Below are 14,604 nucleotides of genomic sequence, written 5' to 3'. Positions count from 1 at the left end.
AGGAAGAAGCAGGCTCCCAGCGGAGGAGCCTGATGTGGGGCTCGATCCCAGGACTCCAGGATCACGCCCTGAGCCGAAGGCAGACGCTTAACGACTGAGCCACCCAGGAGCCCCTCTGCTCTAATTCTTTCCAGCACATAAGACACATGTCCCTAGACCCCTCGAGAACCTATGGAGAGGGACTGTTGTATCATTTATTTCTTTATCTACTTAATAGTAACTACCAGAGAGCTGGGTGGTCAATAAATGCTTATTAAGTTGAAGTTCTATCTTCTTAAAATGATAACAGTAACCTATATAAACAGGCAAAATAGTAAAAAGATATTATAGTCCATTAGATCATTTTTGAGACATCGATGATGTGCATAATCATTAAGCCAAAGGATGGAGGTTGAATCTTATGGTATAACTTACGAAGGTTAGTTCCATTATTTTATAGTCCTACTTTGTAAATCTCTGTTTACTTTTACGAAATACTCACGTTTTCCATCTAGCTAGAAACTGGGAAGGAATTTGCATTTTTTTTCCACACTCGGACTCAGCTATTAGAAAGGTTCTATGAAACTTTACTGCTAAAATAACAGCTCCCAGGTAAGCTCCAGATCAAGAGCAGATTAAAAAAAATAATAATTTCTTCTTTTGGTCTGAGAGGCAATCCTGTTCAACAACAAACAGGCTTAGGAGTACAGAGCGTATTTCGGTGCGGATCTTCATGGATGGCTACACAACTTTGAAGTGATGTAAGTGACACAGAAGGAACACTCTAAATCACCCATAAAAGCAAAAATACTTCAAAGGCAACCAGAAGTTAGTTTCTGATTAATCTAACCACTGTTCTTCATTACCAGCTGTTATGGATGGAATGTGTGTGTTCCCCCCAGCCCCCAAAGCCACATGTTGAAATCCTAACGCCCATTGTGCTGGTCTTAGGAGGTGGGGCCTTTGGGAGGTGATTGGGTCATGAGGGTGGAGCCCTCACGGATGGGATTAGTGTTCTTATAAAAGGAAACCCCAGGAAGTTCTCTTGCCTCTTTCCACCACCTAAGGAAACAAGAATGCAACCCAGGACGGCGACACCATCAGAACCTGACGAGACTGGCACCTTGATCTTGGTCTTCCAGCCTCCAGAACTGTGAGAAATAAATGTTTGCTATTGAAGCCACCCAGGCTATGGTATTTTCTCATAGTAGCCTAAACTAAGACACCAGCTCCTAATTTAGAGGGTAGGGGCTATTTTCCCCTATCAATTACCTTTTTGTAAGGATCCTGACTTGTTATGTTTCACATGCTTAAGTAACTGCCATCTTAGACTTTGCTTTTGATTCATGGCCACCTATCTAGAAGGCTATATTTAGAGATTATTGAGACACACTAGTCTTAAATGCCATATTAGCACAGTCCAGCAGAGATCTATCCTGGTACAGGTATCATCTCAGCATGATTTGGACACTGGTTTAGCCAATTAATCCCACTAATCTAAGGGGTCATGAGTATTAATTGAACAATTAGAGTGATATCCCTGATGTGGCTTCACAGGACACACGATTCTCCAAACATGAGCCACCCAGGCAAACCGACAGAGCTGAGAAATTTCTAGCAAAGTTGGACAATAAGCGTTCTTAAAATTGTAGATGTGTGTGAACTGAGCAAAACTGGAGTGATTATCCAAGCTGGGAACCTGGAATCATTTAAAAAGAGATACATATAAATTGCAAGCATGGTGATACAGGTAAGAGCTCTGGATTAAAATCTTAAGATTTTAATGTAGTTTAAAATAATAAAACAAAAACAATAGCTCATTTTGATGGACTGCCTATAAGCCACAGTGAACGTGGACGATTTACAGGATTTGAACCCAGAGCCTGGACCCTGACCACTGCCTGAGGTCTTTCTTGTGTTTTGAGGGCAATCCAATCCTACCGACCCAACAAAAATTACTTGCAACAAAACTTTCCCCCAATTTTATCAACTTCCTTAAAGGGAAGACATGAGTCTGTGAGAGCTATGTCTACCCTTGTTTCTAAAGCCTCCTTGCATTGTGTACAAATAATGGGAAATGCAATAAAAACCCTGAAGTGATACTAAGCTCAAAGATCATTCCTCACACCACTCATCGGTCTTCTCTTTTTCCAGCCCCTTCTCTTTGCTCCTACAAAAGCCAATCTCTGACAGATAGCTCTCCTGCCCAACTGCTTACTGAATCTAGGCTCGTGGAGATAAAACAAAACACACAAAAATCTGTTTTTCATTAAGGTGATAGCTCTGTGCCTGAAACTGTTCACTGCCCAGAGCGAGGTACTCCTAAGCCCTATCAGAATCAGAGTTAAAACGAATCTTTTCACTTGGCTGGTGTCAATGGCGCTGCAGGCCCGGAATATAAATATCTCTAATTCCTCAAAGCAGATTAGTCTGTTGTAAAGTATGACTGTGAAAAACGTTTCCATATGTCCACAGCCTTTTCTGATATTTTTCCCCCCGAAGCTTAATAGACGCACAAAATCGCCATCCCCTGGAAAGTACTCAAGGGCAGGCAGAAACTTACATGCAAAAGGAGATGATATTTGAGAATCCGCTGAACTGGTTTCAAGAGATAGGACCCCAGAGGCAGTGAGTGTTTCAGAGTTTCCTGACGCTCCCTGAAGAATTTGGCCAGCACCTTGTTCTGCATGCATTCTGTAAGCACAGCTACTGACCTGCAAGAAGGATACATTTTTACCTAAATTGTAATAATGAGATGGGTATTCAAGTTTTAAATGCCCTAAACCAGGTAGCATAGCAACGGAGCCAGAGCTAGACTAAAATGCCTCTGGGCAAATTAGAAAAAGGTGTCTCTTTGGGTGGATGGATTAGAAAAAGGCACTAGAAAAAGCTGATGACATGGACCACGGCTTCTAAGCAGCAAGCTACTTCCTTCTAGGGATGCAGGCCCCGGCCCGGACACAGGCTTGGCAAAAAGGGGGCCTGAGTCGGATGTTAGCCCCCAGTTGCTTCCCAAATGGGTATCTGTGCAGTGCTCGAACTACACATCTGTACTCAGTCTCCACAGGTCAGACTGCAAGGATGGGGCACCTTGGTACTAGGAAAAAGGAGCTCCTTCTTCAGGAGAGCCAGCCCCATGCTGGACATTTGTCACCCCTTCTGATGGTTGCCTTTGTGGAATGCACAAACAGCATGACGCTCCGTGCAGATCTTTGGAAACCATGGCCCACAGCCCTTGAGAATTTTTGAATAGATCCCTCCAAAGACAGTTTCTGAAACAGCTAGGGAACCTCACCTCTTAGGGAGTGTGCCTCAGTGGACTAGGGAAGTAGGTCCGAATTCCTTCTGCATCCCAGCTCCCCCAGAAGTAGTAAGTATAGACCCCCTAACGTCCCAGAGGAAGAGTTGAAACAGTGTTCATATCTTATACATGAAAGCCAGTGGGCTCGTGGAGTCACACACACTCGTAAATTAAAATCATATGGTCTTATAACTTGGAAGAAAGCAGGTGGAAGTGATTTCAGCCCCTCACTCCCCAAGTTAGTAACATGTTTTCAGGATTAATTTAGAAAATTAGAGCCAAACAACAAAATAAGACTCCTTGGAAGGAAGTGAAATGGAGGTCTCCTAATAAATCTATTAGAATCGCTTTTGTGCCCATCTGCTTTGAGAATTATCTGTCCAAACAGGTTTATTTCCCCCAGAAGTTGAGATTTCAAAAATACTCTTCATCATGTAGCCGAGGGTCTTTCTAAAGGTTCTTCCAGAGCCAGAATCGGCTGCCCAATTGCCCTTTGGCCATCTGAAGGCTTGAGCTCGTGCCCAAGGACAGGACATCTGCAACAAATTCAGAGCGCACTGAACTCCAGGTTCAGGGCCCAGGGAGACATCTGAGGACAATGACCTGACAGGGCCTGGGCCCCTCCTTGGGGAAAGGAGGGAGCGCTTGTGTCTCTTCCCAGCGAAACTGCTGGGGCGTGACTGGTATGAAGAAGGTGGACATCTGTCAAGGTGTGCCGGCGACATTTAATATCTCCAGCCTGGATCCGAAGGGAGAAGAAATGTTGTCAGATGGGCTGAAACACCTGGCACTCTTGGCTTGTTAAGACAGGGGAAAGGAGACCGGGGCTTCAGAAAGCAAACTGATTGGAGACAAGGGGCCAAGAGGAAATATTTTTCTATGAATATGAAAACCACACAATTGGGCAAGAGCCGGACATGCCTGCTTCATTGAGCATGCCTTGCGAACATCTCTCTGCTAACCTGTTTCTTTCCTTCCTCACAGTTGAAGATATACAATAAAAAAGAAAAGAAAACATGAAAGTACAATAAAACCCAAAATAGAAAAAAACACTTCCTCCAAGAAACTGTTCTTAACTCTCCTCCCCGGGCCTTCCTACTCCTTCCTCTCGTGTATCTTTAGCTTCTAGTCACACGACTGAGTCCATTCTACATTAATTTGTATTTATCGATTTGATCTTCCCTAACATCCTATTCCGTCATTGCATTTAGTTGAGTTTGATGCTCAAAAAAACAGCTAAAAGTTGCTAGAAGGCAAGGGTATTAGTTCCTATTTCCTGGCAAAACACAGCGGGCTTGGGACCAGACTCCATGGTGCTCTTGCATGAATGACTTTGCCTGTCCTTTGACTCTAAAGCACCCTCACAGAGAAAAAGCTGCCTTTATTTTTGTACTCTTTCTTATTACTAACTTCAACAAATCTTAATATAAAATTCCCAAACTGCAAATTCAGAAGTTATTTCTTCAAATGACATGTGTATAATGAAACTTATACAGACACAATCCCCCAGACAAGCCCGGCTAGTGTTTCCCATGCTGATGATTGGGTCTAGTTATGTGTTGATTCTTCAGAGTTTGAATGTTTGTTTTTTTTTTTTTTTTTTTGTTTTTTTCCTTTCCCTTAGGAGTTTAGTGGAGAAGTTGAGGGCCGAGTCTTCTCTGGATTAGGGTGTGATGCCATGCTGGATTTTAGCTTCCGGTTCATGGGATTTAGTTGGTGCATCCGACAATTTTCTACTACCTGCGGCATAGAGGTAGAAACAAATACTGTAGGAGAGAACATTGCTTAAGCGAAACTGCGTAAACGATGGGTGTGTCTACTGATAAGGCTATGGTGGTAACTGTACTAACTGGCATGTGGGGTTTGGCGGTTTCATTTGGTTTTTAGGGAAACCCGGGAAAAGCGAGGTTGACCACTAACCATATAAATCCCCACAGCACAATATCCTGACCAGTGTTTAGGGAGGGAGACTACAATCCTCCAATGGAAAGTATTTGTACATAAATCTCGGCCTCTGGCTTCGTGCCTTTGAATCCAAATTGGCTTTCTGGGTCCACTTCCGAGCAGGATTCCCATTTGTTCTTCCTTGCTGTGGTAGCTGTGGGGGCGGGGAGGGCAGCCTGCTGACTTCTCTTCTAGGTGGATCCTGCCACCCACTTTAGCCGTAGGGACGTGTTTCCACCAAGACAGACAACAGAGCATGTCACTCTTATCTTCCTGGCTGGTCCCCTAAGATAACAACTCAAGTTCTGTTGAGAAACTTTACAAGGATGGGGTAGCACGCGGTCTGAGGTTGGAGAAACCTCGATTCAAATCCTAGCTGGTCCACTCACTAGCTATGTGGTCCTTGGAAAATCAACAAACCTATGAGAGTCTCAGCTCCTTCACGCGTACACTGGGTTGGGGCAGGGGTGATGATGAGGAAGCAATGGCTGAGAACCCATCGTCCCGTGCCCCGCACTGTGATAGATGCTTCTCTTTTCTGGAATCCCTGGACATCTATGGATTATTGTGCAAGTTAAATTCAACATTTCACATTGATAGCATTTAACACAGTGATTAGGACTCAAGAAATGCTCAATAAAAGTCTTTTGCTGAAAAAAAGAAATGACAACAGTGACCTTAGGCCCGGCTCCCTTACTGAAATGGTCATGATATTGTCCATATGGCATTCCCTGAACCGCCCTCCTGTGCAGCCCCCGGGTCAGCAAAACTGAAGCCACAATCCAGATGAGATGAGAAGTCCTTTTTACATAGTTCTCAGAGCTTAGATAGTAAAAATATAAGATATTTTATCCCCAGCTAGATTATATAAATTCATGCTCAGTGCATTCCAAATTCTTCAAAACACGCCATACATACAAGAGAGGTAATGGGCAAGAATTATAGCTGAACACAACTGGTTCACCTAGTTTTCCCCTGAAGGACACCTCACGATCTTTTTGGTCTCTTTCACGGTCTTTCACAGTGTCCCCCCACTGGCTCTGCCGGGAGTCCCTAAGCTGAATGCGTCACTATCTGGGTACCCGCTAATCCATTCTCAGCGCGCCGTGCAGTCTCTCCATGGCATTCGGCACAATGCCAGGCACAGAACGCCTACCGCCAGCATGCACTGGACCCCTTGCCTGAACCCGGATGAAAACTCAGAGAGGCACTGCTGCATATCTATGACGCGTACCTTGGATAGTTGGTGCAGTACTGCGTGTAAATGTGGAACTCTTCACTCTGCAAGGAAACAGAAGAGACTTTCAGAGGCAAAAAAGCACAGGCATCAATAAGCATTTAAAAACAATAAAAAGAAATATCGTTCATACCCATAAATTTGCCTTTCCCATCACGCAGGCCTGTCTGAGCCCCTGTGGCAATAGCCTAAGCCTTTTTATCTACCTTGTTTCATACTAGAAGCCACCTAGACTTGAATTCATCTGAGGTCAATAAACATTTACTGAGCACCTGCTGTGTTAGGTGAATCTGAAGGCGGAAAGGAAGAGGAGGAAAATAAGGTTTCTGCCCCAGGTACATAGAGTCCAATGGTGGATTTGCAACATGAAAGAGAAATAGAAGTAGATAATTTAATTATGGTGGTAAGAACATGGTGGAAGTATGTGCAGGGCACAGGAAAACCACTGTATACTTTCAGGCCCTTGTGTATACAATTATCTCTGCAGCTGTCTTTCCCACCTCTTGCATTGGATGGCCACTGTGCATCCTTTGACATTGAACTTGGGCTTTATTTCCTCCGAGGAGCCTCCGCGGAGCCAGGGCGGAGCCAGCTGCTTCTACTCTGGGCTTCCGCATCACCCAGATCTCCAGGAGCATTACCAATCGACAGTGACATCTTCTCTGCCTCCGTGTCTCCAGCTCTAGTCCATGAGTTCCTGCAAGGTCGGGGCTGTACTGTGTTCATCTGGTACACATTGCTCCTTGGACCACCGAATCCCTCTTTTTTTCTACTAAACTGAAAATCATTTGAGAGCAGGATTCATTGTTCTTGCAAACTCTAACATCGTATTACATTATGAAAAAGAGACCTTATGTTATCTTGGTGGTATTTCATATTCTGCTCCTTTCACTTCTTTTTTACTTTTTAAACTACTTCATGCTAGATTCACATGTGACTCTAAGACAGTGACTTTTTTGGTAATTTTAATGCTTTAATTAATTTTTTTTCTTATTTAAAAGGAAAGTCTACTTAGAATCCTTTCTGTTCAGTTGACTAGGATTAGATTAAAAATTTTATATTATAGAAAGTCTCCAGCATATACGTAAAAGTAGAGAGGATGGTATAACGAATCACCAAGTATCCATTACCTGACCTCAATAGTAACTCATGATCTATACCCACTACTCCCGTTTCCCCATCCCACTGAAGCAAATTCTAGACATCAGATCACTGCACTTGTAAATATTTTAGTATATATCTCCAATATAAGGACTTTTATAAAGAAGCATCACCATAATGCTCACGATCACATTTAAATAATTCTGTAATATGAATATTCAACCATCACTATTCAAATGTCCTATCTTATTTTCTTTTTTTAAGCAGTTGGCCTATTTGATTTGGAGTCCCAATAACTACACAAAGCAACCGGGTGGTATCTCTTAAGACTCTTCTAAGCTATAAATTCCTCCCTTTGTCCCTTTTCCCCTTGCAGTTGTAGTTGAAGAAACCAGATGGTTTTTCCTACAGTTTCTCATCGTCTGCTTTGCCGGTTACATCCCTATGGTTTCCTCTGATATGTTCGCCTGCCCCCTGCACTGGTGTGGTTCGGGGGGGCTAGAACAGATTTAGCTTCCATAGTTTGGCAGGAATACATCATAACTGTATCGCGTTTCCGTCAGGAGGCACAGAATGTCTGGTTGTCTCTCTCTTTGTGATGTTAACCACCCCTGGTAATTATTGCCTGATCTATTAATTCATTAGGAAATGCCAGATGGTGAGATCTCTGACTCCACTATTCCTTCCTCATTTATTAGCCAGAATCTTTCCAAAAAAAGGAACTTCCTCCTATTAACTGTTACTCTGCAGTTTGTAGTTTGTATGGGAAAGGCAAGACGAACGCTTGATTCTCTTCCTTCATTTTCGAGATAACACATTGGTTTTCTAGCATCGAAGGCCACCATTTGGGTTTTTTTTAATCACCGTGAATTCATGACTATAAACATATTTAATGGGTTTCAGTTGTTTTTAATGAATTATCTTTACTGATGCTGAAATGATCCCAGTTTTGGCTGGTAGAGCCTCTTCTTTAGGATTCGTGACCTGACCTACAGACTCCGGGAGCTTCCTTGTTTTCTGGAATGACAAGATGTTCCAGGTCACCTCGTACATTTCCTGCCCCACACCCATTCTTCACGGGGCCCTGATTCCTTTCGGTTGCAAGTAGTATTTGGAGACCACGGTCTGGGTATCCGAGATGGTCTTGCCACTGAGTTAATCATTATTTCTAGGCCCTTTCAGTGGACAGACTTAGGAACATGGTGTTTTCAAACATAAAATACATCCATGGTTCAAACATGCAATTCGGATTCAGGATTACAGTGTTTTTCATTAGCCTCATGCTTACCCTGTGTTTCCTGTCTCCTACCAAATCCAGTTCAATGACACTAACATAACTACTCATTTGCTTTATCCCACAACACACTGGATTTCAGCATAACCATACCAACACCATCATATTTGATATCATTACTGACAACAGTTAAAAATGTATTTGCTGTATTTTCTCCATTGTCTATTTTAAAATCAATCGGGATTTCCTTTGTGCGATTATGCCACAAAGCCGCTATATCAGTAGGCTCATCATTTCATTTTGTTTTCAATTTCTGGAGACTGTCTTTTTAACTCTAGTTTTATAATTATGAAAAAAATAATTACATGGTTTCGGGGTCAACTCTATAAGAAAATGCATATTTAAAGAAGTCTAGCTTCTATTCCTCTCCATTCTGGTCTATCCCTCCATTCTCTATCAGTGATCAATTTTTAATTTTACAGTTGATTCTTTTTTTTTAATATTTTATTTATTTGTCAGAGAGACAGAGTACAAGCAGAGGGAGCAGCAGGCAGAGGGAGAAGCGGACTCCTCGTGGAGCAGGATGTCTGATGTGGGGCTCGATCCCAGGACCCTGGGATCATGACCTGAGCAGAAGGCAGATGCTTAACTGACTGAGCCACCCAGGCGTCCCTACGCTTGCGTTTCTGTCACTGTATCTTTGGAGCAGATTTCTGGAAGGAGGACTGCTGGATTACAGAATGAAGTCAAATGTAATTTTGCTAGATATACTCAAATTCTCCTCCCCAGGGCCTGTGCCATTCTTTTCTTCCATGATTACAGGAGTGCCTGTTTCCCCACGGCCTTTCCACCTGCATATGCTACCCAATTTTCAAACACAGTACTTTTTAAAAATTTAAATTAGTTGCCAGTTTCCAAAAGTTGGCAGATCAAAATATCTTGATTTCTGGTTTCTCCAGAAAAAGTATTAGATCCACGGGACCTGGCGCCCCGTTTCACGTGACATTTCTGCCTTCAGTACCTGTACTTAGGCTGCTCTCGCCCCCACCTGGGCCCACACATGTGCTACACTCCCCTGTGTGGCTCTGAAGGTACTGGAGCGCCCGGCCCTGGCTCTGTGCACAATACCGGCAGAGTGATTTGCTCAAGGTTGTCTGGTAAATTAATGTCGTATGGAGCCTTTCTCTGGGTTTGCTCACACACTCTGAGTTCCTCGCTTCCTTCCTGCCTTCTGCTGCACTCACATGGGACTGAATAATATCAGGGTGACTCTCCTTAAGTTTAGGGGCCTTTAGGATCATCTGAAATGCCAAACTTGAAAAGCATGGTTTCAGGGGCTCCTGGGTGGCTTAGTCAGTTAAGCATCCAACTCTTGATTACAGCTCAGGTCATGATCTCAGGATCGTGACGTGACGTCGGGCTCCACTCTGGGCATGGAGCCTGCTTAGGATTCTCCCTTTCCATCTGCCCCTCCCCTCCCCCACCTCCAATTGTACTCTCGCGCGCTCTAATAAATAAAATCTTAAAAAAAATGGCTTCATGCTCTCTCTAATAAATAAAATCTTTAAAAAAAATGGCTTCACAGCAATGTCCACAAAAGCCAAACTATGGAAAGAGCCCAGATGTCCACTGACAGATGAATGGATAAAGAAGATGTGGTATATAATATATACAATGGAATATTACACAGCCATCAAAAAAATGAAATCTTGCCATTTGCAATGATGTGGGTGGAACTAGAGTGTATTATGCTAAGCGAAATAAGTCAATCAGAGAAAGACAATTATCATATGATCTCACTGACAATTATCATATGATCTCACTGATATGTGGAATTTAAGAAACAAGGAAGAGGATCGTAGGGGAAGAGAGGAAAAAATGAAACAAACGAAACCAGAGAGGGAGACAAACCATAGGAGACTCTTAATCATAGGAAACAAACAAGGGTTGCTGGAGGGGAGGGAGGTGGGCAGATGGGGTAACTGGGTGGTGGACATTGGGGAGGGTATGCATTGCAATGAGCACTGTGTGTTATATAAGACTGATGAATCACAGACCTGTACCCCTGAAACCAATAATACATTATATATTAATTTTACAAAAATGGCTTCAATGAAAATATATCTAAATTACATCATATACTTGACCTATATGCACCTATCCCTAACAGAGCCTCAAGACTTCTGCACAATTGAATTGTTGTACATTTTGTGATCTCCTGGCTTTAACCCAATATTAAATTAGGTTTTGATTTAAATCAGCTCTATGTTCTCAATGTAGAATCAAATGCATGTTTGATCTTAGATTTATAAGCTCTGGACAATCCAAACAATGGTTTTATACAAAAATCAATAGCCCCTAGTTGGTTAATCCTTAAATGCCTTTTATTCAATATATATGCTACCCCAAATGCTTTTTAGACATGATTAGGGAAAAAGAAGACAATGATAAATTATATAAAAATAGATATTTCTTTCTGATTCAACTCTGTCAAATTGTAATTACAGATGTAAAACTGAGATGTTTAATTATGAAAGAACCAAAATTAAAGAGAGTTAGGGCTGGCCAATTGGGCACATGGGGAACTCAGCTGTTTATTGGTTGAGTAAGCAGAGTAAAGATCTGGATGATTTTTTCTCCCTCTCTCTCTCACACACACACACTTTGATTCCTGAGAAAGGGTTAATATGTAAGTAGCATCTGGGAGAGGTAACATGGACCTGAATTCATTCCAGTGACATGAATAGTCAATGGCAGCACTTTCTCGAGGATAATCTCAGTAAGTGGGTAGGGTGTGTGTGCACGCATGCATGGGGGCGCATGCCTGGGCACTGAAGGGAGAAGGGCATCAATGGGAGGGGAGAGGAAGGGGTTCAGAGGAGGTGGGGTCTCCAAAGATAAACTCTGTCTCCCTCCTAAGCACTGCCTCGGGTCAGCCCAGCTGATATCCGAGATAAGAGACAGAAATGAGGATGGAGGTGAAGGCAGGGAAGCAGGAAACCTGTTCCAGCTATTTCTAGAGCCCTACGAGCAGACAAATGGGAGCTGAATCAGCCAGGAGACAGCTTGGCCTGCCCCCCTGGGGAACTTTTATTTCTGTCCCTCGAGAGAATGGTCTCTGCAGCCCCTTGTTCTTTTATAAGCAGCAGGTAAGAAGTACTGTATTCTCCTTTCGTCAGGAAGGATTTCTGTAACCTCCACATGCCACAAAAACAAGGTCAAAGATGAATCTCTGTGTAAGCCCCAGTGATTCAGATTAAAGCAGAAGTCAACCGTCAGCTTTCCCTCTTTCATTAATGGCCTCGCAATTAAAGCAATTTTCCATTCCTCCCCAGAGTCGAGCAGCTGGTTGCGTTTCAGAAAACGTAACATCGTCTAAATTTCAGGGTGCTGAGTGAGAAGCAGGTTGTGCCAGAACCAAACACTCACACAGAGCCCTGCCTCCATGTGAAAGTGTGGAGTGCTGAAGTCAGTCTTCTAATTAAACTTGGCAATATTACAATGAAAAAATAAGATCTGGGAGTTGGCAACGTGGCACATCAACAAACTTTTATGTGAATAATTAAGCCGGAGCTAAGCATATGCTGGACCGTCTTTAATCAACTTGTGATTACAGTTACCAGTAAAAGCCTGAGCGTTTCCGATCGCTCCCATGTTGTTTACGCGCCGTGGCTATTCTAACGTATCTTCTTTGATTTACGCGGCACATCTTTTTACCCGTTCCTCCCTCTTCCTTCCCTCTTTCAAATTCCTACCCTTTACAAGAATTAATTATGACACAGGCAATGTATGAAAGAATTGTGTGTGTGAGCACGGTAACGCGTGGACATCCACACACCCGCCCACAGTCACGAGGGTTTGATACGCAAGCCCAACCACCGCCTTTAAGGAATCATGCTTCAATAAAACCCAGAGTGTTATGTTTGGATTTGAAACCACTGGATGGATCCGTGGCTATAAGAAACAGCTCTGAAACAAGTCCTGAGCCAGGTCAGGCATCTCGAAGTTCACAGTGCACTCTGCAGCTCTCAGGGAGGTGCTCATACCCGGTCGGTCCCGAGCACCATCATGAACCTTGCTTACACCTCTGTACCCTTGAAACCACAACTGTGGAAATCACGTGACGTTTTGCTGCAAAATAATTTCCACTAGACCTTTTCCTAACAAAAGCTGTTGCATGTTTAAGAGAAACTTGAGATTCTATATAGGGTAGGAAGCATGTGGGAAAACAACCTAAAGGGATTTTCTTGTATGTTTCGGAACCCTGGTGCAGGGTCAGAGCTGACCATTTCATACATAAGCTTTAAAGGTCAGATCCTTTTCTTCTATTTTTCTAAACTATCAATGCAGCTTAAGAAAAATGTAGGAAAATGAGAATGCATTTTTAAGAGATTAATTCTGCTTCTCTTTAGTCCCCCCCCCCCCCAAGGATAATTATATAGCCTAGGCTAGTGCCACATAGATTATAGATAAAATACCTAGATTCTAACAGATTTTTGTAGCTGGTCTTGAGGAATTCTGTGAGTATTTATTTTTCAAACATTATTCTATTCTGGATTTTCCTCCCCACCATTTTTCTTAGGAAATATGCGTAAACATCATTCAGGAACGATACAAGTTCTAGGACACCTAAATTTGTATTTCCTAACTTACTGGGGACAGTAACACTATTTTTTTTCCCTTGCTAGTGGAAAAAAAAGAAAAAACAGAGAGAGAGAGATTAGTGGTTAACTTCATCTAGTATGGAACAAACGAGCCATTTTAACTTCAAAATGAAAATAATTTGCAATCTGCGTCTGTCTTGGTTGGCCCAGAGAAAAGAACCCTGCTTACCTTGGACACAAAACATTCTGCTATGGCCACAGGATCATTTTCACAGTTTTCCAAATCTTGTAGAAGTTCACTAATAAAAAAATAATAGTCAGAAAGTATTAGATTATAGTCTGATGATTGAGAACATTTTATGTAACTCAGAGGTCTACATATTTATATGGCATTTACAAGGAATCATTTTTTTTTAAAGTGTTCAATAGTGGTCAAAGCCGAAGTACACTTTCGAGGTGGGAGAGCAGGCAGGCCCAGACGTGGCAACTGCCACAAGGAATCATAGTTAATTGGATAACTGAGGACCTACTGTCATTATATCCAAGGCTTGGGTTAGGAACTTGCCCAAGGTCATGGTACCCCAGGGATTTAAACACAGGTCCGACCTTTAACTCTCCCACCTAGAGATAAGACTTGCCTGACATTTAAGTCTTCTAGACGGTTGGCATCGTCTGTACACATGTTCATACACACTTACTTACTCATTCATCAAATAGCTGTCTAGGTACCAAATGCCAGGCAAGGCCTAAGAACAAACACATCAGTGAGCCAAGGGAGATACGGTCCCTGGGTGCTTGGAGCTCAGAACCCATTGGAAGAGTCAGACATTCCATGAAAGATCACACTAACAAATTTAAAATTATAAGCAGAGAGGGAGTGCCTGCCTGGCTCAGCCGGTAGAGCATGGGACTCTTGATCTTGGAGTCATGATGTCAAGCTCCATGTTGGGCATAGAGCTTACTTAAAAAAAATAAATAAAATAAAATTATAAACGGAGATAGTGCTGTAAAGGAAAGATATGCTGGGAGGAAATATCTTTCCTCAGATGAAAACCTGTCTTATTTTTTAATGGCAGTGGCATTATTTTAAGTAACTGCAAAATATTTCATTGTGTGGATATAGTATAATTAATGTAACCAACTTACTATTAGACAAAATTCTATAAATTGAATTCCTGGGTCAAAGGGCATCACAGAGTTAAAT

General features: G+C 42.5%; 1 protein-coding gene across 1 annotated transcript in view; it reads right to left on the bottom strand.

The window, feature by feature from the left end:
* Window positions 1–14,604, bottom strand: part of PLEKHG1 (pleckstrin homology and RhoGEF domain containing G1) — a 218,637-nt gene that overhangs the window by 29,987 nt on the left and 174,046 nt on the right. The window contains exons 5-7 of the mRNA XM_040627958.1: window positions 13,630–13,699; window positions 6,459–6,505; window positions 2,543–2,693 (exon numbers count right to left, since the gene is read on the bottom strand). Coding sequence (XP_040483892.1) covers window positions 2,543–2,693; window positions 6,459–6,505; window positions 13,630–13,699 — 268 coding nt within the window. The remainder of the gene's footprint in view (window positions 1–2,542; window positions 2,694–6,458; window positions 6,506–13,629; window positions 13,700–14,604) is intronic.

Source organism: Ursus maritimus, unplaced genomic scaffold, assembly GCF_017311325.1.
Source record: "Ursus maritimus isolate PB19 unplaced genomic scaffold, ASM1731132v1 scaffold_13, whole genome shotgun sequence".
In the NCBI taxonomy this organism is placed as follows: domain Eukaryota; kingdom Metazoa; phylum Chordata; class Mammalia; order Carnivora; family Ursidae; genus Ursus; species Ursus maritimus.
Note: the sequence above shows the minus strand (reverse complement) of the source record. Positions and strands in the feature narration are given on the sequence as shown.